This window comes from Myotis nattereri (assembly GCF_964212035.1).
Source record: "Myotis nattereri genome assembly, chromosome: 2".
Classification (NCBI taxonomy): domain Eukaryota; kingdom Metazoa; phylum Chordata; class Mammalia; order Chiroptera; family Vespertilionidae; genus Myotis; species Myotis nattereri.
The window spans coordinates 38,540,562-38,566,658 of record NC_138076.1 but is presented as its reverse complement, the minus strand read 5'-3'; the positions used below and the strand labels follow the sequence as shown (position 1 = coordinate 38,566,658).

Sequence of the window (26,097 nt, the reverse complement as noted above, 5' to 3'; positions counted from 1 at the left end):
TTTTATCTGTCCCTTCAATATCAGCCAGCCCAAATATTATCCTGTCAGATATTTCTGGGGCCTGTACTTGAAGAGACATTTCTTTTTTTTAATGTCAAAATAAACCATCTGCTTGTACAACTGTTTCTAATTACTTTCCTGCCTAAACTCTCCACTTGAGGGCTTTGGCACCAGCACCCCGCCCAGAGCGGTGCTGCTGCCCAAATCTTCACAGGCGGCTCATCAACGCACTTGCAGCTCCCGGCAGAGCCCGGGATCTGCGCGCCTGAGTGTCGGTGTGTCCGTCTGCCCTGCCTTCTGCCGGTGGCACCCCGCCCTCCTGCAGCCCCCCGCCCCCCACCCCACCCCCGCGGTGAGCCCCTCCTTGCAGAAGCACAGCTCGCCTCCACCGCCCGGGAGCTCAGCATGCGTCCCGCGGGCTTCAGGAACTTCTTGCTGCTGGCGTGCTCCCTCCTCTTCGCGGGGCTGTCAGCTGTTCCTCAAAACTTCTCGCCATCTCTGAGGTAAGTTTGGTTTGTTATTCAAGACAGACTTGCCCTGCTTTGTGCGGCAGGGCTCAAGCCTGCAGGATGGCTGCCCTAAGGAAGTTGGACACAGGATGAATGTTTTCAACCTGCTCCCCTTCCTTTCCTTATATCTGTGCTGCGCGTGGCTCCTCTTCTGTTCTTGTTGCTTGTACTTTTTAAAAAAGAACCACCGAATAAATAAATAATTTCCTCCTACGCCAATGCATATCTGGAGGAATTTCTGCCATGAGTTGAAGGTAGTTCTCTCTGTGTGTATCTATGTGTTACATTTTGTATTACATTTGTAAGAGACTTGGAGGCACATGGCAAAGCTAAACCTTTAAAAAGTATACTTTATAAGCACTGCTTAATGCAACTTTAGAAAGCTTTGTGTCTTATGCCATCATAACCTGTATAACCCTTTCTATATGTTCATTTCTTCCTTTTCATAAAATAACTGCCCTGGCCATCAGGTTGTAATGGGGCTTTTCAAAAATAACTGAAAAGGCAGCTAGCTAAGTGTCATACTTTGGATTAATCTGTATTTAATCTTAATGTGCATGTAAGATTCGGGTACACACTTCCCAGGGGCGGGGCTGGATCACCTCTGTCCAACCAGGAGATGGCCCTATGCCTAGGTGGGCAGGTCATTTCGGGTCAAGGTCATTTCTCAGGTGATAGCTTATGGGCGGTGCCCCTTGCAGGGGATGCCAGGGCACTTCTAGAGGAAGCTTGGCCCCCAGAGCAATGCGGGGCCTCGTGGGGTTCTGTCTGCATCTGGGTGGGCTCGGAGCAGCAGGAGCAGTGTCTGTGCTTGACCAGGGCCCTGCTGTGGTTTGTCGCCCATGCAGAAGCGGGCCAGGCGCCACGTGCAGGCTGTCCCGGGCCGAGTCCGAGCGCCGCTGCAGGGCACCCGGGCAGCCCCCAGGGGGCGCTCTGTGCCACGGCCGGGGCCGGTGCGACTGCGGGGTCTGCATCTGCCACGTGAGCGAGCCGGGCGTGTACTTCGGGCCCCTGTGTGAATGCCAGGAATGGGTGTGCGAGACCTACGACGGGAAGACCTGCGCAGGTAAGGGAGGGCGCCGTCTCCTCTCGCTGACTCACCCGCACGCGCGGGGGCCAGGAAACCCTCCTTCTGGGGTTGCTGCCTCTCCCCACAAGGGGAAAGGGCGGAGAAGTGTAGGGACTGACCTCTGCTCACAGCCCCCCAGGAAGTTACTGCCATCCCAAATGTATCCTTTTGTTAGTCAATTCGGGAATTATGCGTGATAATACTTTCCTCCACCCTAGAGTTCAAACTTCAGTGGAAATAGTATTTACAAAACTCATTCACTTACTTGTCTCACTTGTCTCTATTTTAGTTTCTTGTTACAGACGAAACCTCCCAACTTCCTCACAAATGGAGTTATTTTGCTGGGTTCCCCACTAACATCAGTCATAATCTTTGCAGAACATAAGCCTGAGTTTTATTTGTACTAAGGCAATACAGGGAAATACCATTTTCCTAAATTCCAGGGTGGGGCAGGCAGGGTCTTTGAACCCTGATTGGCCCTCTCATACTTAGGATATAGTTCACAGATATAAGTGCATATCAGGAACTGTGACAAGGAAAACACAAATCGTCCATATTTACTTAGAAGCAACTGCTTTTGTATTGTTTTAGCTGCTTGAAATTTTTAGCTGCAATGAAACTTGTTATTTTGTAAGGGTGGAGTGAAAATAAGTTCACTGCCTTGCACGTTTTTAAAAAACATATTTTTATTGATTTCAGAGAGGAAGAGCGAGGGAGAGATAGAAACATCAACGATGAGAGAGAATCATTGATCGACTGCCTCCTGCACACGCCACACTGGGAATCGAGCCTGCAACCCTGGCACGTGCCCTGACCAGGAATTGAACTGTGACCTCCTGGTTCATAAGTCGATGCCCAACTATGGAGCCATACGGGCTGGGCACCTTGCACATTTTTAAGTGATTTGGGCCCTGATTTTGGAAAGCGTCAAGCTATTTCTTTAGAGAGAACACCCCACCCTCTACCAGTTTCACCTAAATATGCCATTTACTTAATGCCAAGAACCTCAATTAGGTCATTGTGAATGACACAGGCACTCCATTAGTATAAGGACAACACAGCGCATTCCAACCAGGGTTTGGCATATTTGTAGGGGGGGGGGGGGGAAATCACAACTTATTTACCCACAATATGTCTAAGAATAGAGTCCAACGCTAACATACAGAGTTCAAAAATATGTTTATAGCAAAATGCTTTTTTCTTGACATCTGGGCCCAGGAGAGCATAGAGGGAATGCTTAATATGTAGGCTGCTTGGCAGTGGGAAAAATAGTCATATAAGTAATTCAGATGGGCACAGGTGCTTCTATGTGATTTGTTTACCCTAGGAAGGCTATAGCTCAACCCTTTAAAAATAGTGAATGCCACAGCTTGTTATTTTAACTTCATCACTCCCATAAGCTTCAATACTTAGCTTTGGAATGAAAGCTAAGTATTGTCTAATATTTCATTCCAAATTCAACTTCTACCCTGCTTTTCTGGATTTTATTGCCTCTGGCAAGGCCTCCTCAATATCGTGAGTTCTGAATACATTTTCTAAAGGGCATTTTTCTGTTGTTCTTTCATTGGAAAAGAAGAAGTAAGATGCGGTCTTCAACCAGTGAACTAGTCGTCAGATCATCAGCTAAAATCAGAAGAAGCTTCTCTGGCTCCTGTCTTTAAAATTCTGCAGACGGAACACTGTGGTATACAGTGTTCTTGTTTATCTTCCATGGAAAGTGATTTGTTGTTTAACCATGACATCTTAGTCACTGCATTCCTTCCTCCCTGATATAAAATGCAGTACTGAGTCACCCATGGCTTTGTTTGCTTGTGTGTTCATTCCTGTAGAAGTCAGTCAATGTCTCTTCATTTCAAGGTTGAATGAAATAACTGTTCATTTTCCATTCGCATCACTCTGACTGATGCCCTTTGAGGCCTGTGCTACAGGGCGTCATGCAGAATCTGCCCCTGCAAATGCTCTGACTCTCTTTGCCTGATCCAACAAGGAAATCCTTACATACAGACCACCGGACTGCCTTGCCAGCTTGCCCACTTGTTCTTTGCTTTAAATTTAGCTTCTCAATTTCATCTTCAATTGTTCCCCCTAGCTGGTTTGCTCAGTGGATAGAGCGTCGGCCTGTGAACTGAAGGGTCCCAGGTTCGATTCCAGTCAAGGGCACATGACTGGGTTGTGGGCTCAGTCTCCAGTAGGGGATGTGCGGGAGACAGCCAATCAATGATCTCTCTCATTATTGATGTTTCTATCTCTCTCTCCCTCTCCCTTCCTCTCTGAAGTCAATAAAAATATATTAAAAAAGTAAAGCAGTAGTTCCAATATTATAGCTAGTAACATTGAAAGATAGCAGGTTGTCTTTTTTAAAAATATATTTTATGCATGGCTGTAATAATATTATGTTTTACACATATTAATATGTATTGAGCACTGACTTTGCGCAAAACGCTGTTCTATGTGGTTTACATATGGTAAACCTCACAATAATTATGTAATATAAGTACTGCTCTTATCCCATTTTACAGACAATGAAATCAAGTTTAAGTAACTGCCCAAGTTCACATAGCTGATTTAAATCCTGGAAAATTTCCTCCAGAGGACAAAGTGTTAACCACTCTAAGATATACTACCAGAGCAGAATTTTATTTTCTTAACAGAGGTTGAAGAGGTCTCTGGAAGCTACTGTATTTCCAAAAAGTTCTTACAGGGGCTTATCCTAGAGGTGAAGGCCCAAGTGCCCATCCTATATAATAAAACCCTAATATGCAAATTGACCAAACAGCAGAACGACTGGCAGGACGACCGGTTTCTATGATGCACACTGACCACCAGGGGGCAGACACTCAACACAGGAGCTGACCCCTGGTGGTACTCCCACAGGGGGAGCACCGCTCAGCCAGAAGCCAGGCTCACAGTTGGTGAGTGCAGCGGTGGTGGCGGGAGCCTCTCCCATCTCTGTGGTAGCGCTAAGGAGCAGTGAGCCAAGTGGTAAGAAGCAGTGAGCAGGCAAGCAGTAAGGAGCGAGGGGTCCCTGACTGTGAGAGGGCGCAGGCCAGGCTGAGGGAACCCCCACCCCAGTGCACAAATTTCGTGCACCTGGCCTCTAGTAAAAGGTAAAAGACAACCTGCTGCCCTAGCTGGTTTGGCTCAGTGGATAGATAGATAGATAGATGGACGGATGGATGGATGGATAGATGAATAGATAGATAGATAGATAGATAGATAGATAGATAGATAGATAGAATATGAGAGAGAGAGAGAGAGAGAGAGAGAGAGAGAGAGGGAGAGAAGAGATGGCTTGGCTTTGTATTTGTTGGGCATTTGACTCAGTGAAGGCAATTTAGTTTTCTTAGTGTAGTCTGGTCCTGTTGTTATTGATCCAGAACTCAAAAGGTCAAGCAAGGATAGCTATTTTGGCCCAGCCTCACCGCAGCTGTATGAGATACACCATGCCCTTTTAAAGTTAGGTCCGTTGGGATTCTAATGCTGTGAATCACAAGAAACATAGTTATTTCAGTTTGCGCTGATTGAAAGTGATCGCATTTACAAGATCACAAGTGGTCTATTTCTTCCAGTATTCACTTGTTCCTGGCCCATGCATCTTCCTTAGACTTCAGTAGCATGAAGCCTGGCCCAGTGATTGGTCATGAGGGTGTTATATTCTAATAAGGAGTAACCTAATTTTGGTGAAGTATGTCTTGGAGAATAGTAAAATGTTTGGTTACATAAAAAAACACCTTTCAGTTAATATTTAAAGGCATCCTTGGAAACCCCCAACAGCTATGATTACACTTAAATAAAATAATTGGTTTCTTAAAAGACATTTGCTAATCACTTTTAATATAAGTAGGTCTACAGTTGTATATTAAACAGTTTATTCTTATATTATTTTTTAATTATTTTCCATACTAACAAATGTAAACCTACTTCTGCCATACCCCCGTAAATGTATGTGTGATATATATATATCACTTAAAACAGTTTCAGTTTTGCCCAGCTGGCACGTCTCAGTGATTGAGCATCGACCTATGAACCAGGAGGTCATGGTTCAATTCCCAGTCAGGGCACATGCCTGGATTATGGACTTGATGCAGGAGGCAGCTGATCAATGATTCTCTCTCATCATTGATATTTCTCTCTATCTCTCTCCCTTCTCTGAAATCAATAAGAATATATTTCAAAAAAAGAATATATATTTTTAAAAAAGAGTTTCAGTTTTAATAACTGGGAAGAGCTAACTGAATTTAGCAAACACTTACGACATGCTGTATATCTCTGTTTGCTATTGAAGGGGGACAGAAAGTTGAGGAGAGCTTCCCATTGAGTAAGGAGGTCAAGAGAAATACCAAATACCTATAATTCAACCCAGAATATAATTTCTACAAATTTCTTTGAGGATTCCTTTAAGGTAGAAATTAAATGTTGTGTTATTGTGGTTAGACATTCTGGAGAATGTGGTAGCACATCCATCTTTAAGTTTAGGAAGGTTTTTAGTCCAAAAGGTGGACCGTGGGAATTCTGAGTGAAGAAAAGTTCAAGCAAGGGTGTAGAGGAAGAAAAGTATGTGGGTGTGTTTGGGGAATAGTGAGGGATTCTAGGTTTGGCTTGGCTGGATCCAGGACTGTGGGAAAAGTAGAAGATACATTGAGAGTTATGAATGGATATATTGTGGAGGACTTTGAACGTGGATGTGAAGTTTGTGCTCAGGTAAACAACATACGGGAGCCATGAAGTGGCTGAACATGGGAACTGTGGTTAGCGCTCGAACTCATGGCAGGTACTGTGGTGCCTGAGGGCACAGCAAATTGGGGTAGACACTCGAGGGGAGGAACTCTGCTTAGATGCCACTTATATTACAGTCCAACTGAGAGAGAATAAGGTTTGAATTGTGATGAATTTAAACTCTTTGAAACCTGCTCCTTAACACCCTCTCCAGTAAAGGAATGTGTTGCACAGGCAGACTCTGACTGCCTCCTTTCATGTATGCGCATTTTCATCGTGGTCCTTACATCTCCTGTAGTTTCTATTTATTTAATTTTTACTTCGCATCCAAGGATATGGTTTTTTTGTTTGTTGTTTTGTTTTTGAGTGAGAGGATAGTACAGAGAGAGAGAAATACCAATTTAAGAGAGAAACATTGGTTGGTTGCCTTCCATATGGGCCCCGACGGGGGATCGAACCTGCACACGTTTTGGTGTATGGGATGACACTCCAGTCAACTGAGCCACCGGGCCAGGGCTCCTGTATTTTTGGAGAACGCATTCAGGAGTCCCCCTCTACTAGCTCACTCACCCACTCTGTGCAGTCCTCTTGTTCGAGCCCTACCCTCCCTAGGTTCATCCAGTTTGGATAAGTGTACCTTGTCTTACGCCCAGGGACACATAAAACTAAAGGTTTCCAAGCTCAGGAAAGTGCCAGACCTGCACACCACTTTCTGTCAACTGCACTGCTTTATGTGCACACCCCTCTGCAGCTCCAGCACAGAGACCAAAACACATTGTCTTTGAGCCAGGCCATTCCCACACTTTGATAATCTAAAAAGCATACTTATCATATGATGGTACTTAGGTCAAATAGTGTCACTGTGACAAGTTCAGCAGTTATTTTTTTTAGTAAAATTGCCCCAGAAAGAAAGAGGAACATATGGGAACAAAATTATTAGTGTTACAAGTTTTAAATTTTCAAAGCATAAACCTCCTTCATAGGGTTCTCAAAATTCAATATATTTTGAGACATGATGCTAAAAGTGACATCCCATGTCTCTTGAAATCATAACATCCCCTCCCCAAACAAACAAACAAACAAAAAATTGCTCAGCTCTCTGGGCCTCAGACACAGATGTTAAATCTGACCAGTGACTCATGATGCTCAGGGTTTGGAGGTGGGCAATCAATGCCATAGAAACAGAGATCCCAGATATAGCCCTTTGTCTGAAGAATTTCCTGTCTGAGGAGTTATGACGTGAGACAAGACATTTCCCTAAATTCTAACTCCTAGTTCATGGGTCGACGCTCAACCACTGAGCAGCACAGGCCAGACCCTTCCCCCTTCCTAAAGCTAAGTATGGACGTGGAATAAAATCCTGGCCAAAAAGAAGTAAGCAGACGGAGCGGACTTGCAGAGGTATTTGTTTTGCCCGTGTACCTTTCTCCACCTGGCGTTCCAGCGTCCTTTGAATCAAGAGATGAATAAGGTGACCACCGGTGAGGCTGGCTCAGCACACAAAATAGGAATCTGGCTTTGCGGGACTGGGAGCTGCCATACCATTCCCAGACAGCTTGCCTCTGGACTACTTTTGCACATAAGAATAATAAAACTTTTATCTTGTTTGCCCCTGTCATTTTGGGGTTTTTGTCATTAGCAGCTAAGGGTAAACCTATTTGAAGCAATGGTTTTATTCAAGAAGTTCAAAACTATTAAAATAAAGCAAGAGTAGAGTATGCATAGTGATTGAGAGCTTGAGTTCCTGAGAACAATAGGGCAGGGCTTCATTCACACCAGTTCACCTGATATTTAGACTTCAGCAGTTTGGATAAACTGCACAAGACTCCGTTTGTTCTTCTCTACAATGGGGTCTAATTAACACCCTGGGGAGGCTTATGGTAAAGTTTAAATGCTAAATGAAGCACTTAATAAAATAACTGACACATAATCATCATTCTAAATAGTAGCAATTATGACTGTGTTGTTATTAAACCTAGAATCTCTAAGAGGATTATTCTAAGAAAAAAGGGAAAACATCTATGCTTTAAATGTACTATAAGTAACTAAGTGAACAGTGATGAGCGAATATTCCCTGAACCTCTTTTTAAAGTTTTATTTGTGTTGATTTTAGAGAGGGAGGAAGGGAGGAGAGAGAGAAACATTGATGGCTGCCTTCTGCATGCCCCCTACTGGGGATCTAGCTTGAAACCTGGGCCTGTGCCCAGACCAGGAATTGAACGGTGACTTATGATGCCCAGGGTAACGCTTAATCAACTGGGCCGCATCAACCAGGGCCCTGTACCTCTTAATATACTCGATATAATCTAATTTTTTGCTTAGCAGTTTTTAGAAGGTTACTATTTCTAGAAAATTGTGGTGTAATATTTAAAAATCTGGTTTACCAGAAATTAAATGACCATAGAAAATATAAAAATTATTTATGTATTTAAATGCTTAAATTTTTAAAATTTATCAGTATATTTTAAAAATATTAAAATACAATGCATGTTTGCTACATGTGTGTAAATAAAAATTTACAGTGGAGATGAATTTTGTGTACAGAACAGGTTCTACATTAGCACATTTGAAATTTTGTGGTTTGTTTTTTTAATGTGTTTTTATTGGTGTTTTTAGAGAAAGGAAGGGAGAGGAAGAGAGAGAGGGAAATATCAACGTGAGAGGAACATTTCCAAGTGCTTCTTATAGGCAGGGATTAAACCTGCAAACTGGGTATGTGCCCTGACCAGAAATTGAATGGGCGACCTTTTGGTACATGGAGCAATGTACAACCAACTGAGCCATACATACCCAGGTTAGACATTTGAAATTTAAATAATGCCCTGACAAATATCTAAAGAAGGCTCTATGTTTGAGTTCATTACACTGTCTCCAGCACAGGAAATACTAGGAAATAAGTGTTTACTCCATGACTGGAAGGCCATTTTGGTTTGGGGCTGGGTATTAGATAAGTATCAGGTGGATTGTTCTTTTGGGGCCCCTCAGCCTGGTGAGGTGCTCAAAGTAGGAGATATACACCAAGAACCTCAGCCCACAGAAGTAACATCCCTTTCACACTCCCATTTCACACCCACTTGGGGCCTCTGCTCACCAAATGGAATGGCAGAATCTCTACACAGTTAAAATTATTATTTCACCTCCCTTTATTGCCAAATATATATGATAAATGCCTAAGCTCATATGATTGAATTCAGGTAAATTAAATATGTATGTGTGGGACTCCCCTTTAGTCTACCTCTTAATCACAACCTTTGGAATCAATCAACATTAAATTTAGGGTGTATACTTTCATATTTCCCATAGTTATATAAATATTAGAGGCCCGGTGCATGAATTCATGCACCAGTGGGGTCCCTCGGCCTGGCCTGCGGGATTGGGCTGAAACCGGCTCTCCAACATCCCCTGAGGGGTCCTGGATTGTGAGAGGGTGAAAGCCAGGCCAAGGGACCCCACTGGGGCACGATCGGGGCTGGGGAAGTTCACGGGAGGTTGGCCAGCTGGGGAGGGACCACAGGAGGGTTCCAGGACATGTCCAGCCCATCTTGCTCAGTCCCGATTGGTCAGACCCCAGCAGCAAGCTAACCTACCATTGGGAGCATTTGTCTCCTGGTGGTCAGTGCACATCATAGAGAGCGGTTGAGTGGCCTTAGCATATCATTAGCATATTATGCTTTGATTGGTTGAACAGATGACCGGGCGACCAAATACTTAGCATATTAGGCTTTTATTATATAGGATAGGATGTGTGTTAAACACACACACATATACACACATACACACAGCTATGTTCCTCTCTTTCTTGCTTTTTCCTTTAAGAACATATCATGGCCTTCATTCTCTTTTAATGATATGTATAATTAGGAATTTTAATAGGCATACAATGTTCTATAGTATGAATGTATTACTTTGTTAAACTGAGTATTACTGAACATTCTGGTTGTTTCTGGTTTTTGTTATTTTTTTAATATATATATAGGAGGACTTTAAAAAGTATTTTCAAATGCCAATTTAACCTTGTACAGATACACACATACAGTTCTGGCTCTTGCACCTACATGTAGACATTTCTATCAGAGGAAGTTGGGTTCGAAGGCACAAGGGAGGAAGAAAGGGAGTCGCCAGCCAATAGATGTGTTAATAAACGTGTCTTCAAACATTGCTGATCTCAGCAAAGGGAAACTTCACATGAGGTGAACTGGGATATCTGAAGCTTTTTTCTTTAGGAAAATTTAGATTCCAAGCCTGGTGTGGGATTCAAGGTCAAGAGTCACATCTGAGAAGGGGAGAAGTGTGGTATTGTTGGTGCCGAGAGTACCAGAGGGATTTTCCATGGCATTTTCAGGCCTCTACACAGGTAAATTCTCAAGATATTTTCCATTAACTCTTAAATTGATAAGGATAGAGAGCTGCAAGAAGGTTGCAAATCTCATTTTCTTTGGAAAAGAATGCTTTGTCTTTTCAAAGATCACATTTCCTGGCAAATAAGAAACTATATTTCGTAATAGAACTCATTCTTCTGTCTGCTCTAAATAATCTTAGTTAAGCCTGGGTAGAAGAATGACGGCTTTATAAAGGGGCAAAAAAATAAGACCTTTTATAAAGATGCTCACTGGTTTGACCTTGTGTCACCCCAGGCATAACTTGTGAGGTAAGATAATTTTCTATGGCAAAACACCTATCATCCTAATTATACATAGACTAGTTCAAATACGTAATTATTCCAAGTGGATAGTTACGCACTCTGTTTTCCTGTTTTATTATTGTATCCACATACTTCCTAGGGAATGGCAGGCTAAAAATGTTTTTTAAAAAAGGTCAATGAGTTTTGGTATTGCTTAAAAACTCTTATGGCAAGGTATTAACTGTAAATTTGTGAGTTAGTTGGGGTGGTAAGGAGCAAAATTAGAAAGTCAGAACATGGTAACTATATTTCCCAATTGGTCACTACTGCTCTTTAAAAACTATCATTTTCTGCTGTGCAAAATAGTTAAACAAAACTAGTTATTTTTTCTAAACAAAGTGACTTGGCCATTTAAGTATTTTCCTCATCAAAACACAAAAGACAAATTACAGACTTTTGTTTCTTGTTTTCTTAGTCAACACCATTAGTTATATAAACTTCAAGAGCAACTTGACATGTAAATAATTCATTTGTTTTAAGAAAGAAATTGTTTGATCTATTAGCTATGTACTGGATAGACTTCTCTCAATTGCTGCTTGGATGGATTTGAACCTTAAAATTAATGCTGCATAAGCAATGGATGCAGACAACAGGGGGTGAGGGTGAGGGCAGGACTGGGGGGATGAAGGGACAATGGAGGGATAAGGACACATTTATAATACCTTAATCAATAAAAGAAAATTAATTAATTAATTAATTAATGCTGCATTAGTAATGCAAAAGAATAATGGGAAAACATCTACTTATATTTGAATATCTTTGTACATATGACTTCATTCAATTCTTATATATCTTTTAAGAGGTAGTCAAAATTATTATTCTCCAACTATCATACTATGTAATTGAGAAGAAATCATTAGATGGTTGCTCTTCAAGCACATTAAAGTTGTTCTGAAACCACATACTTAGGTAAATATTTTCATAAATTTGAAGTTCTAAAATGATAACATAATTTTAGAAACCTCATTTTTACATTTAAAAATATATATTCTGTTGACATTTTTTTTCATGGGAAAGCAGATTTGGACCCTCATTTCTGTCTTATGTCAGAGAAGTACACATCGAAGCTCAAATAGTGAGCAGAACACCTTACTCATTTACATCAAAAGAAATTCAGGTAACAAAAATCACTTAAATTATTTGTCATACCAACAAAGAACATTTTTCTTAGCTATAATTGAAATTCTTAGAGTGATTGCATTTAGCACCAACTATTATCCAAATAAGGATTCTCTGGAGTCAGCAATGGGGAGAAATTCTTTCATAATCTTTGGTTTTCTTTGTCTATAAAAGTGAAAGAAAAGCTAGATAGGAGAGTTGAGTGTATACATTTGTTATTTCATGGATATTAACTAGTGTTATTTTGTGTATTACATATTTGGCTATTATGAATAGATAACATTAGATATTATCTTTTGCACTTATGAAATCAAAATATTTGTTATATGAAATCTGAAAATTCCAGTACATAAGAATTTTAATATGTATATCCTCTTTGAGAACAAAGAGATTCAAATGAACAGAAATGCATGGGGAGGGAAGAAAGGTGTCTATAGAAAACTGAACAATTTTGATTGGATCATCATGAGAGTTTACTTTGTACTTTGAAAATGAGTGTGTCAATCTTTGGGTTGTGACATGAAGGCTTCTGGGGACATCCTACAAATGTCATTCATCAATCTGCTTGGGATTCCTGAGATTCTACTGCTTCCAAATATCATTCCTGCTATTTTGTCAGGTGTGGGATTCTAAGACTCATGAGTGGCAATGCCCTGATCTGTTACTAATATAGTCTTTATTGAATTTAGTCATCTTTCCTTTGAGAAAGCTAAGTGAGCAGGTTTGGATAGGATGGAAGTGCAGAGGCAGAGCGCTCTAAATAGTGCTTGGGAATTGGAAAGAAAAACGGACTGTTCTATCTCCACTAAAATTACTTATGCTGTGACTTTGAGCAAGTCACTTGACTTCTCTGAGCCTCAGTTATTAAATTCAGCAAAAAATTTATTAAATATCTCCAAAATATGTCTAGAGGAGGACAGGGCATTGGTAGCTGGGGGACTAGAACCATCAGAAAGAAGCAGGAGCTGAATCCAGTGAAACTGCAGGTTTAAGGAAGGGGTGGAAAGACTTCCCTTGCCTACAGGTGATCACTAAGGAGAAAAGCCCTGTTACCTTCAGCTCACCTTGAAAGCTCTACTATTTTTGAGAATTTTCAGAACTTTAATTTCCATCAATTATTATTTAATGAGTTCTCAATGTGTGCCTGGTATTGTAATATAGGCATTAATATTGTATAGAGTGGATTTGGTGTTTAATTCCCAACTATCTGCACAATCTTTTAGAGTATAATAAAATAATATTTATGCGCATATTAAAATTTGTCCCCTGAGTGTGAAGGTATCAAAAATTACAGTATTTGCTACTCTTTCCATAGACAAGTTAACTAGTCAACCCAGCATGAGTTTGAAGAACAATTAGTAAATAATAAGCATGGGGTATTTGGGGGAGAATAGCAAGGTCTAGAAAAATATTCCTTGGAATATAGTTAAAAGTTGTTTAATTATATTAATGTATCCCATATTGTTATTATGAAATTGGAACATGGTAATGATAATACAGTTAACATTTATTTAGGATTTGATGTATGCTTCTTGTGTGGTGTTAAATTCTCACAGTCAGCCTATTGGTTAGGTCATCTTGCCATTCTAAAGATAAACACCTGAGCCTGAGCCTGAGCCTGAGAAACATTAATGGAACATTTATGATCACATTTTGTTTGACATCAAATGCTATGCAGTCACTCCTATATTTAGCGCAGTGCCCCAAAATATTTGAATTCCTTTTCTGCAATTTTGAGTTAGCATATGCAGTATTAATACACAATAATTAAATGTGTGCGCTTTTCCAAATGTGGAAGTGCGAGAGGCATGTTAGTGAGAATAATTCAAAGGGAAGAATTCTGTGCTTCAAAAATTGACTCTGCCCATTATGAACTATATGATCTTGGGAAGTTAATAAACTTTCTTGTGCCTCTGTTTCCTCATCTCTGTGTTATTGTGAGAATAAGGACTCAGGAAAATCCCTGTATAACAAAAATAACCTTACTTTTTGTTATAGATTTTATTAGGCTATTTCCATATAAGTACAATTCTGTACTCCTCAAAGGCAGGCATGAATTTTATCTAATACTCTCTCTTAGGGCTTTATTGTTATTGATATAAGAATGCTCCATTACAAACCAGCCCAAAATTCAGTGGCTTATCGAAAAGAACCAGAACTAATAGGTATGTGTTATTCTTGGGTGTGCAGTTCAGCTACAACTCCGCTGTGCTCAGATCTGGTCCACATTATCCTTATGCTCTTCAGGGTAGGCATATATCATGATAGAACACAGTAACACTGGAGGGTGAGAGGAAATACTGGCTATTTCTAAGGCTTTGTGTAACTGTACTTCATAACCACATACCATTAGGCCAAAGGAGCCACATGGCCAACTCCGGTATCTATGCTGTGCCTTCTCCTGTGCTCTACAAGATGGCGTGGCAGGAGGGAGTCAAGTTGTTGACAGCAATAATTCTGTCAACCACAGGATTTAACATAGGCTTCAAATATGGTGGCTTCTCAGTGAAATTAGTTGATTGATGTGATTGTGAATATCTGACTGACACTTAAATTTATTTTGGAGGTAAGTATGTTTTGTTTTTAAATGTACCTAAATTAATTACATAGAAAATTATATGGCATCCTGAGGATCTTTATGAGGGGCCAAGAAAACTAAAAAGCAAAAATATATCTAGAGCTAAAATACAATGAGGGAATTTATCTCAATCTCATAAAAATGAATCCCTTAAATATAGACTTAATGTCCTAAGGGTCAAAGGAGACGTGTTCATTTCCACTACACTTAAATTTACTCAATATGTCATTTTATGGCATTGTCCACCTGATCTTTGTATAAATGTGTGTGCCAAATTTCATAAAACTGGTTTGGTCAAAACCAAACTATTGATACATGTCAATGAGAAAGGTTCAATAATTTCTGTTTTCATATGAACATTCACTAAGCCATTATCTACCATTAGTTAAATTACTCCCTTTAATTTTCAGATATTTTCTACCTTAAAAGAATATTTCATGGTAATTATTGATGTATAAGGATTTCTTAAAGCCCTTTTATCTGTTGTTTTCTGGTAACTCTGTGCCTCAATTGGTTCTTTTCCTTTATGCTTCTTCTGATGTTAATTTAAAAAAAAATATTTTATGGCTCTGGCCCATGTGGCTCAGTTGATTAGAGCATCATCTTGTACACCAAAAGTTGGCAGGTTTGATTCCTGGTCAAGGCACATACCCAGGTTGCAGGTTCAATCCCTAATCCAGAAGAGGCGGCCCATCAATGTTTCTCATATCAATGTTTCCCTCTGTCTCGAAAAAAAAATCAATAAACATTTTTAAAAGAATATTTTATGTAGCATATGTTTGATTCCTTCAATAAGTTATTTTTGAAATTTCTTTTATCTTCTGTGAACCTTTAGAAAGCATAGGAATTAGTCAACATATTTCATATTATTTAGATTTCTCTTTTTCAAATTAAAAAACCACTAGAATTTAATTTACTTAAGAATAAAGGAGAACGTAAGGAGTTTTAAATTGTGTGAGCTGTCAACAAAATCATTGGTTGGCTAGCCAACCAGTGTAAACTAATTGATAACACTGTTAGGTAGTTAATTAACTGAATGCAGAATGTATTTCCTCTTTCTAATGAGGGACTGTAGGTCCTTTAGGGACTAATTTTTTCATAATGTTTGATTAGTTTTAAAATTTAAAATACTTAGTTTTATTGGAAGTTCATAGAACTATAAATATTTTTGACAAAAATATGTGTATAATTGTTAGAAAGGTTGTATAAATTAGTCACCATCTTTAAGGGTTTAAACTCTGAAAATTGACTGTTTTCTTATATATGAAGAGCCAAGGACTTATATACAGATATAAAATAAGAGATGTACATATTTGTGTTGTATGTGTACAATTTTATGTCATTTGTTTGTTCAAGCACCATGTATTTATTAAGCAACTGCTGTGGCTCAGACCCTGCATTGGTAGCTGTAGGGGTTCTAAATATTAAAATATATGATTATTTTCCTTGGGAAATGTAGTAGTAGGTTTAAATTATAGTATTCTGAATTATTAAAGAGGTACAAAGTGCCTCACACAAGGGGAGTTTGAGCTGTTTTGAAGATGAGTAAGATATTGACTAGTGGATGTGAGAGTACTGGCATTCTAGTTAGGGGGCAAAAATAAGCAAAATTTGAAGGTAAAACACAATGGGCTGTAGATTTGCTTGCTTATGTCAATGGATTTTTTTCTGAGAGGTTATCCGAAAGAAGCCTGCAGGGATAGGTGGGAACAGCTCATAGAGAGCCTTTCAGTGCAAAAAAAATGACTGGACAGCCCTTGGCAGGCAATGGTGAGCGGGTAATTTCCTTTTCCAGACAGAAGTTTCAGGGACATTGATCTTAGGATAAGTGAAAAGAGAAAAGTCTTTAAATGGAGGGAACAATGAGAAAGTTATTTTAGTAGCCAAGAGTGAGCACTAATAATGTGAATGATGTCGTTGTCCATAGAAAGAAAAGGGAAAGAATGATGTTAACTACATCGTTATATGATGGACATGACAGAGGTAGGAAATTGTACTGGGGAGGTGGCGGCAAGATTTAATTGGTAAATGTAAACTATTATGGTCATACTGGTTTTCAAAGAGTCTGAATCCTGCCACCTCCCACCCGCTCCCCAGAGTCCTGGGCCTATTTATCACTAGAAATTAAAGGGTTAAATCTCTGCATATGTAGAGAACTCTTCCCCTGCTCTGGGGCTAAGTACTGGTACCTTTCCTCATTCAAATATCTCCTACCTGAGAGATTGGAGGAAGGTATATTGGGGTTAGAAATAGGAAGTTGAGAGGGCAGTGTTTTTGAGAGCAAAGGGATGAGGAGCAATTGTTCATAATACAGCCCTCTGAAGGTGGCAAGTGGTGGCCGAAAACTACATGAATTCCCAAAGATTGCCCATTTATCGCATAATGAGCATGTCCTAGGACAGTGATGGCGAACCTATGACAGGCGTGTCAGAGGTGACACACGAACTCATTTTTTTTTGGTTGATTTTTCTTTGTTAAATGGCATTTAAATATATAAAATAAATATCAAAAATATAAGTCTTTGCTTTACTATGGTTGCAAATATCAAAAAATTTCTATATGTGACACGCACCAGAGTTAAGTTAGGGTTTTTCAAAATTCTGACACACCGAGCTCAAGAGCTTCGCCATCACTGTCCTAGGAGCTGAGAAAATTTTAAGAAGTTAATGACCCCTGATCTCAACTCATTTTCTCACAATTCATTTCTCAACTCTAGATAAGTTGTTAGTTATTTAAATACCTATTTTTATTTGTGGATGTCTAGGACACTTTGACTCTTTAGCTACAGGTAACCATTTTTCTTTTAGGAATTTGAAAGGTGATTGAGAAGTGAAATTATACATTGTATGGTAAGCAAACAGTAGTTACAACTCTTGAGTATAGTGTTATTTTTACTGTACTCAAAATAAAATAGTAACTGTCTTAATTATATTCATTTGTAAAAATAGCTTCAATTTTAAGTCAGCAATGAAATTCCTTATGGAAATATCAGAAACTTACAACATTTTCTATGGAAAAAAAATCTAGGTATTAGTTTTTTTGTGTGTACCTCCAATATTTCATTACAAGATGCTATGAAATTTAATTTTGGTATATCATGAAGTATGAAAAAACCCTAAATATACTATGAAATCTATCTATTCTGTGTAATAATTTCCTCATGACTTCCCTTCCTATACTTTTAAATGTATAAGCACTAAATAAGATGGAGTAATTCATGCTTATTTGGGAGGTAGGTGTCTTTCAGATACTTAGGCATATTGGGTAGGACACTTTTGGGGGTCCAAGTAATAGAAAACCCAACCCAAACATGTGAAAGACAAAAAAAATCACTATTTATTGGCCCACTTAATTGAAATAGGCCAGTGATTTCCAAAATGTGGTTCTTGAGCCAGCCTCAATTGGGGACTTGTTAGAAAAATGCAAATTCTGAGGCCCCAACCCAGATTTACTGAACCAGAAAGTCTGACTGTGAGGCTCAGCCATCTGCTTTAATAAACCCTCTGGGTTGTTCTGATGCATAGTACTTTCAGCAATAAAGATAAATTTAAAATTTTTTGAGAATTAGTGGTCTAGGACTAAATCTTGCTTTAGGTGCAACTCAATTTAGGGCTCAAAGGATTCCACCAGGGTATGAATGTGGGCTCTGCTACCCCTGGGATAGTCCCATTTCCAGGTTTCACATGGTGGCCAGTGACAGCTGTAGATACCTGATAACTCAGCACCCTGCTCAGTGGACAAGAGAAATTATTTCACCTCAAGTTGAGTGTTTAATATCAGACACAAATCTGGATCTACATAAGGAAATGAAGAGAACTAGAAATGATCACTACAGTGGGTCAATATATACAATATATTTTACTTGTATTCACATCTCTTTTAGACAGATCGAGAAGTATGTAACTGTGAAGAGGGCCAAAGTCAGGGATGAGATATTGGGAAAAAAAAAACAGGAGATTAGGTGTGGGATAACAAAGACTATTTGAGAAGTAGGGAGAAATGGTAAATAATGCAAATAAGCAACATTGGTTTCACAATTTTTTTAAATATATTTTATTGATTTTTTACAGAGAGGAAGGGAGAGAGATAGAGAGTTAGAAACATCGATGAGAGAGAAACATCGATCAGCTGCCTCCTGCACATCTCCTACTGGGGATATGCCCGCAACCCAGGTACATGCCCTTGACCGGAATCGAACCTGGGACCTTTCAGTCCGCAGGCCGATGTTCTATCCACTGAGCCAAACCGGTTTTGGCATGGTTTCACATTTTAATAGACTTGTAGCTTTCAAACTTCATAAGCTATTTAAATGTTATGTTTAATATTATAAAATAATGATAATTTTAATTATTCATGCTAATTGCTATTCTCTATGGCTATATTACTATTCATTTATTCAATCAGTGCATGTTTATTTAGCACTGTAAGGGACATAGGCACACCCAGTATTCCATATTCCACTTAGGTTAGTTTTACACATAAAACATGACTATACTAGTTTTTTTTAATCCTTTCTAAATTGCATCAGTCAAATGGCAAAAAAAAAAAAAAAAAATCTAAAAATATGTAAAGAACTACCTAAATATATTCTTAAGGTCAGTATTTTATAATAAAATTTTCTTTATAATATGTCTTTCTAAACCTTGAATTTGTTTTATTGCTGTCAGCATTTTTAATAACCTACCTTATGTTTTGTTACTATATCTGTATTGGGTAAAAATGCCCAGGTTTATCATATTATTTGAGCATATTACAAGAGAAATGTACACTTATGGCTCCAAGGCAGGTGTTGTGATCCTGTCAAGTCACTCAAGCTAATTTCGAGCCATGTCAGGTCAGTTGCAGGGAGACATTTAAGCAGCACAAGAAATCATATGGAGCCTGTTGATAACAGCTTGTCCTGTACAGTGACCCAAAATAATACCAAGCCTGCCATATTACCAACCCTCTTGTTCAAATAGGAGGCCCGTGTTGGAGGTTTATAACACCACTAAAAGAAGAAAACTAGGATGATTTTAAAATATGGTTGCAATTATTGAAAATTTGCCACTGAAAATATAAATAAAATTGGCAATTCTATATAATAAAAGCCTAATATGCAAATCAGCCAAACAGTGAAACGACCGTTGGAATGACTGGTCTCTATGATGCGCACTGACTACCAGGGGGAAGACGCTCAATGCAAGAGCTGCCCCCAGCCCACAGGCCCCAGGCCAGCCAAGGTGGGGGCCCCCTGATTGTCCTGCCAATCGCCCCACAGATTGGCCCTGATTGCCACCCAGGCCTAGGGACCCTACCCATGCACAAATTTCATGCACCGGTCTCTAGTTGTAATTATATTTGCAAAAACATTCTTTTAAAATAAATATTGTATGTTTAGCTAAATTACTTCCGTTCTGTTTTACAAGCTTGGGTGATCATAGGAATTAATTGTGTTTTTCTGTCATCAGTTTCCTAAGCCCCTATTCTGGAGAAGTGCATTTCATAAGTGTGCCTATTTAACCTGCGTCCCAGGTAACTGAATGCTCAGACATAGTATGTTGGCAAATCTCTGGCCTAAAGTAAGGAATTTGTATACTTTTCAAGTAAATGAATATGGGGAGCTCATATAAATATATCCAACCTTAGCTAATAAATTTCATTTCCTTTACATAGTGTTCCCCTCAATATTTCCAGTATCCCAACTGGCACCAAACATAGGGAACACTATGTAAAGTATGTGATTTTCTAACCACTAAGCTGTATACCTGAAACCAATACAAATTTAAAATTGAAAGAAAAAAATATTGCATATCTTTAGAGTTCATTTAGATCAGAAAGAGGGGTCAACCTTCCTGACTTAAATAACGCCTAGGAAGATAGATGAAGGGTTAATAGGTCTATGTTCAGTGTGAAATTGGCAGAGAAGGAGTGCTGCATACAGCGGTGCAGAAAGATTGAGGCCAAGGAAGTGGTGATACTAGAAATACTGGGGTTCTGAGGAGAACATCAAGTGGGTCGAAGTTGGTCATGAAAGAGGGGGTAAAGAGGAGGAAATTGATGGGGGCCCTAGTAAATGGAGATATTGATTTTTCCAAAAGGATGTTTAGATTATACATGCCAAACCTTTCAAACCAAAGAGCCAGTGCCCTTGCATTGCCATTTTGGGGGAGTGTACAGTCCCAATGAGGCTGTTGTCAAATGAGTCATTGCTGTCTGTATTAGAAGGCATGGTCTTTCCAGAGCAATCTGCTCATTCTTTATTGTCATTGTAAAGGGAGTTTAGTTTCTAGCTTGACATATACATTCAACTGAGTCTATATACTTGGCTTAAAAAAGTGGATGGCATTCCACAAAGAGCCGGGTTCGTTCCTTTACTTGTAAGTAGGTGAAGGACATATGCCTGCTTAGTTTTCCCATGTTCCTTGTGAAACAGGGATGCCTTCAGGAACTGACACCGCAGGAGATTCAAGGTCACAGAGTTTGTAACCAGAAATATTTAAACTGACTCCTAATTCTCCCCTGTGAGAGCTGTGTCAGAATGTAAAAACTACTGAACCCGCCAGAGAAGTTTCCTAGTCTATAAACTGAAAACTAGGACATTTTAATAAAGGTGCTATTTGCCCAGCCTATGCCATGTGTGCCTAGGCACTGTGCCAGGTATCCTAAATATCACTCAGAGTATTCCCACTACAAGTTTTTGAGATCAGCATTATTGTGTTCTGACAATAGCAATAATGATGGATCTTTCTTACAGGATTTTTGTGAGTAACTAATGAGATTAGAAATATTAAATAAAACAAATAAAGATCATGTTCCAAAGTAGGTATCAAATTCTACTTTTTTTTTGGAGACATAAACTGTACACAGCTTTGAAGTCGTAGTTCTTCTCCCCAACTCTCACCCATTAAATTTTTATGGATCCCTTTCTCACCTATTAAACACATGACATATAGGAGGTGCTCAATATACTTTAGTTCCCCTTCAATGCTTAGGCATGTGACTTGAAAAGACCAGATGGTGTAATTGAATATATATGGGCTTTGGAGCTAGAAAAATATTGAATAGATAAAATCTTGTCTGTCTTGGATTGGCTGGGGCACAATGAACAGCTTATTTCACGTCTTCTAAGTCTATTTCTCACTGGAGGAATGAGAATTATCTTTTAGTGTCTGCCAGGGCTGACCAGCAGGCCCTTAGCGACAGAGGAATGTGAAAGAGAGGGCTAAGGGAATGCCTGGCTGAAGGAACCAGACAACCTTGATTGCCTACCTCGTTAGGCTTTTATTGCAACAGCATTTTGAGATAAAGTTTATCTTTTAGACACAATCAGTAGAGTAAGTAATCTTGGGAGACACATGTGTTTGTAGTGTCCTTTAAGCAAGGACACCCAAAGATTAAGCATAAGGATTCCAGTAAACACCTGGGGGTCTACACATGCACAGATTTGTTTGGAAAGGTCAAGGAATAATTAGGGGCACCGCCTTTGGCACTCCCCTAATCGGACTTCCGATAAACAGGGCAGGTCGCCTTCGGCACACTTTCCTTATCTTGGAACATCCTCCTTACAAACTTTCCAACCAAATCTCCTGTGCTCCCCAACAAGTGTCCTTAAAAAAAGAATGTCAGGTGACCTCTTATAGGGATTGTAAAAAATTAGATTATATTTTAAATGAAATATCACACTTGAATGACATTGTATAGAATAATTCTTTGTAAATGTGAGTCTATGATATTACATCTGAGGCAAAAAGAAAAAGGTCTGTTTTCCGAAGTGTGAATGCAAATAATGTTAGAATAGCATGTTTTTATGTAACATTGGATAAGATTCATTCTGAGTGAAGGAAATTAATGAACTTTTGTTTTATTTTTTTCACACTGCTAGGGATGAGGCCACTGACCTCAAAGGACATTGAAAATACTGATGCATGCTGATAAAATAGATGTCAGTTTGCCTGACTCATTGGTGAAAAAATAGAAACCACTGAGAGGTGGACTAAAGGTCTAGATGTGGGAATTGCTAGCTTTTAGAACAAATGAAAAACAAAATGTCTTCATTTTAGACTTTGTCTCAAGAGCTTACTTGCAGTGACGGGAGCACACAATAAGGGTAATTGTTTTTTATTCAAATTAGTTAGCACTTTGTTATGGACTGAAAGTTTGGGTTCCCTCCCCTAAATTCACATGTTGAAGCCCTAACCTCAAATATGATGGTATTTGGAGGTCGGGCCCTTGGGAGGTAAATAGGATTAGTATATGAGGTAGTGAGGGTGGAACCCCCATGATAGGATTAGCGCCCTCATTCAAAGCGGAAGAGATAAGAGAGCTCTCTCTTTCTCTGCCAGTTAAGAATATGGAGGTAGCTGTTTCTAAGCCAGGAAGTGGGCCCTTCCCAAGAACCAAATCTGCCCCTTGGATTTTTTTAGCCATTAGAACTTTGAGAAATAAATGTCTGTTGTTTAAGCAGTCTATGGTATTTTGCTGCAGCAGCCTGAGCTCAGACACACTTGATGAGCAGCTGCTATGCGCAGAGTCCTCATAAATAAAAAGGAACAGTCCAACCCTGCAACCAATGAAGTCAAGAGTGATTAAGATAATGTTATAAACAGAGGTATGAGTAATTTGCTGTTCAGGTACAGTGTGAGAAGCCATTAATCAAAGGGAGCTGCCCTTTGAGCTGGGTCCTGGAGAATGAGAGGGATTTGTATCTTTGGGTGTGATAGCTTGAGAGGGGTAAAAAGTTATAAATGAGTAAAGAGAAGAGGCTAAGCTGCAAATAAATGTATTGGCAATATGTGCCAAAGCTAACTAATGTAGGTCAACCCAAATGCAACAGCTCTGGCTCTGTTTATCTCCTTGTTTCAGATTTTAGTGTAACAGATTTGCAGAGAGAGGAAAGAGGGTTTCTTAGTCATTAGAAAAATTGTCACTGAATAATACGTGTTTTGTTTTTTTTTCAGTTGATAAGCTGGGAATCCCTTAATGTTCCCAGCATCAGTGTTGCCCAAATACTAAAGACATTTATTGACATTTAGTAAAGACCGCTAAAATTTCTTCTTCATACTGGCTTCATTGTTAATAAGTGGTAGACCAGCATATTGCATGAGTAAGATCTTTCTAGGGTTCAGGGTGAACCATTTGGCTAAAAAGTCAATAGGAGTGGTTTTTTAAAAAGGTTTTAATGACTCTTTTGCTCTATAATTTGTAAGTGCCAATATCTCCAACTTACAACTATGTAAATTTCTATAAGTTAAATGAGTTTGAATTTTGTTGTTAATATAACTGTCTGGCTCCCTGTTTCTGCTTAAAGGTTGTAAATAAAATGTTCTTGTCTCCTTTCAGCCACAGTCTCCTCTTCCAGGTCAGCAGATGACCAAGTTTGTCAGGGCCAACCTCTCTTTCTGACTGGCTCATTAGGTCAACTTACCTTCCCCATCTCAACAACTTACCATGTAAAGCTGATAGCTTCCAAACTAAGCCACATTTTGCCTTCTCTTCCTGAGGAAGTTTGTATAAGCAGGTATGAGCTATGCATTTGTGTTCACATTTTACATTTGAAGGGATTTTAAGATTAGATAGACTCGTAGAGGGGCCGAGCCTACACTCATCCCAACACCCTTCCCTCTATCCTGCTTTGCCATTTCCTTACACCACACATTCCTTGATGATTTTGCATATTTCACCTGGTCCTAAACTGATGAATAAGATGACAGAACCTGAGTCACCGGGATGAACATTTTTTTTTTCTACAGGAGAATCTGGAATGTGGAACTTCTTTTTGAAGTTCAAACTTCAAATATAGGGCTGTATTGGTGGTCACGCTCAGCAGTTACACATTTCGTAGGTGGTTTTGCTATTTTTGGAGAAAAGGGAAGTGGAATAAATGGGGTTGCTTTTAGAGTCCAGAAATCCATTTGGCTCAGTGGAGCTGACACACCTTAGTGCAGTTTTTAGGGCCTCTTTGTAATTTACAGTGGATTCTAAATTCCTGCCCAGGTTTCCTAGGGCAGCTCCCGTTGAGTTAAAAAGGAGGCCAGGGCTGGTAGTTTTATGTGGAACAGCACCCTGAGAGGGGCGGTCCAGATTCATTCTTATGGCTCTATTTCTCCTTCTTCCCCCCTCTGGTCCCCTGTTTCTTTGCCTTTCTTTTCCCAGAATTCCTCAGAGCTTGAAAGGATGAGATTTTATTTTACTTCCCTTTCCTGTGCTCCTGGGATCCATTACGTAAAACACTAGGATTAACTTCACCAGCCTCAGATGTTAATAAATTAAAAGGAATTTAGAAAATCCTCTCTTCACAGAGCCTGGCTCTCATGTAGATTGTCTTGCTATACAATCCTCTTTTGAATGTCAGGAGCCAAATAATAATCCTAAACTTTCTCATTCCCTTTCACCCTCCAAATTCCCATGGAGAAGCCTCAGGCTGCCTGAGGATAAATGCATTTATGAAGAAAACAATAATTCCTCCGAGCAGGCATTTTCTGGGAGTAAACCCCAAGGATTCTGGGAGTAAATCCTTTGCTAAGCACTTGGTAGATGGTCTATAAAGTTTATTGCACAAATAAGTAAATAAACAAATAAATAGGTGATTGGGTGAAAGGGGAGGCGGAACTGACAGTTTTTGTAGAAAGAGCAGATTTCAAATAATCCTTAAGTTTTCAAACCTTGACTCATAAGAGTTGCTATGTAGAGCTAAGAAAACCTCTATTAGCTCATAAATAAAGGGTTATTTGAATTCTCTAACTTCTACCTGCTGAAAATGGAGCTCATGCCTTTCGATCTTTTACCCTGTATCCCAACAATTTGACAAAGAATGATGAATCTAAGGAGCACTGGGGAAACTTTAAGATGATACCAAGTTTCTCTTTTTGGAAAAAAAATTAAGCTATTTCTTATTAATAATTTTAATGTCCCTTACATACTCTTTTTTTTAACATTATTAATTGAGTTGAGCAGAGGCTGTAAGGTGGCCTTCTGCAGGCCTCCAAGGTGCCTCGTGGGCCCGGGCGGGCACCTGTGAGGGCCCCAGCCATCTAATGAGGACCTGCCACCGAGGGAAGGGACGGGCCTCCGCCGCCAGAAGACTCCTATTCTGAGGAGTCAGCTGCTGCAGCTCAGTGGCCGTCCTTCTCTCCTCCGCCCTCAGGAAAGCAGGGCCCTTGGAAGGCCCTCTGGAGCTGTGAAGGTGTTCTGTGCTTTCTCTGTTGGTGCTCAGAGCTGTGAGATGGGCCGCGGGATGCTCGGTGGTCTCCCTCCTTCTCCTCCTCCGGCTGGGGGGGAGGGGGAGGGGAGTGGGTGGGCTTTCGGATTCCCTCTCTCTGAGGCCCTTTTATCCCAGTGTTTCCTTCCCCAGGAACCAGCTTCTTGTTCGGAGTCCCTGGCAAGGCTTCTGATGTGCTCGCGTTTGGGCTGGCGACTATCTTGCTGGTCCCCGTGTCACCAGATT

The 26,097-nt window shown here is 39.7% G+C and overlaps 1 protein-coding gene across 1 annotated transcript in view; it reads left to right on the top strand.

Annotated features, from left to right (window-relative positions):
* Positions 1-405: 405 nt before the first annotated feature.
* ITGBL1 (integrin subunit beta like 1) overlaps positions 406-26,097 on the top strand; it is a gene marked incomplete at its 5' end in the record, with an annotated part of 198,056 nt that continues 172,364 nt past the window's right edge. Inside the window, 2 exons of the mRNA XM_081084144.1 lie at positions 406-503; positions 1,358-1,575. Of these exons, the coding sequence (XP_080940270.1) occupies positions 406-503; positions 1,358-1,575 (316 nt within the window). The remainder of the gene's footprint in view (positions 504-1,357; positions 1,576-26,097) is intronic.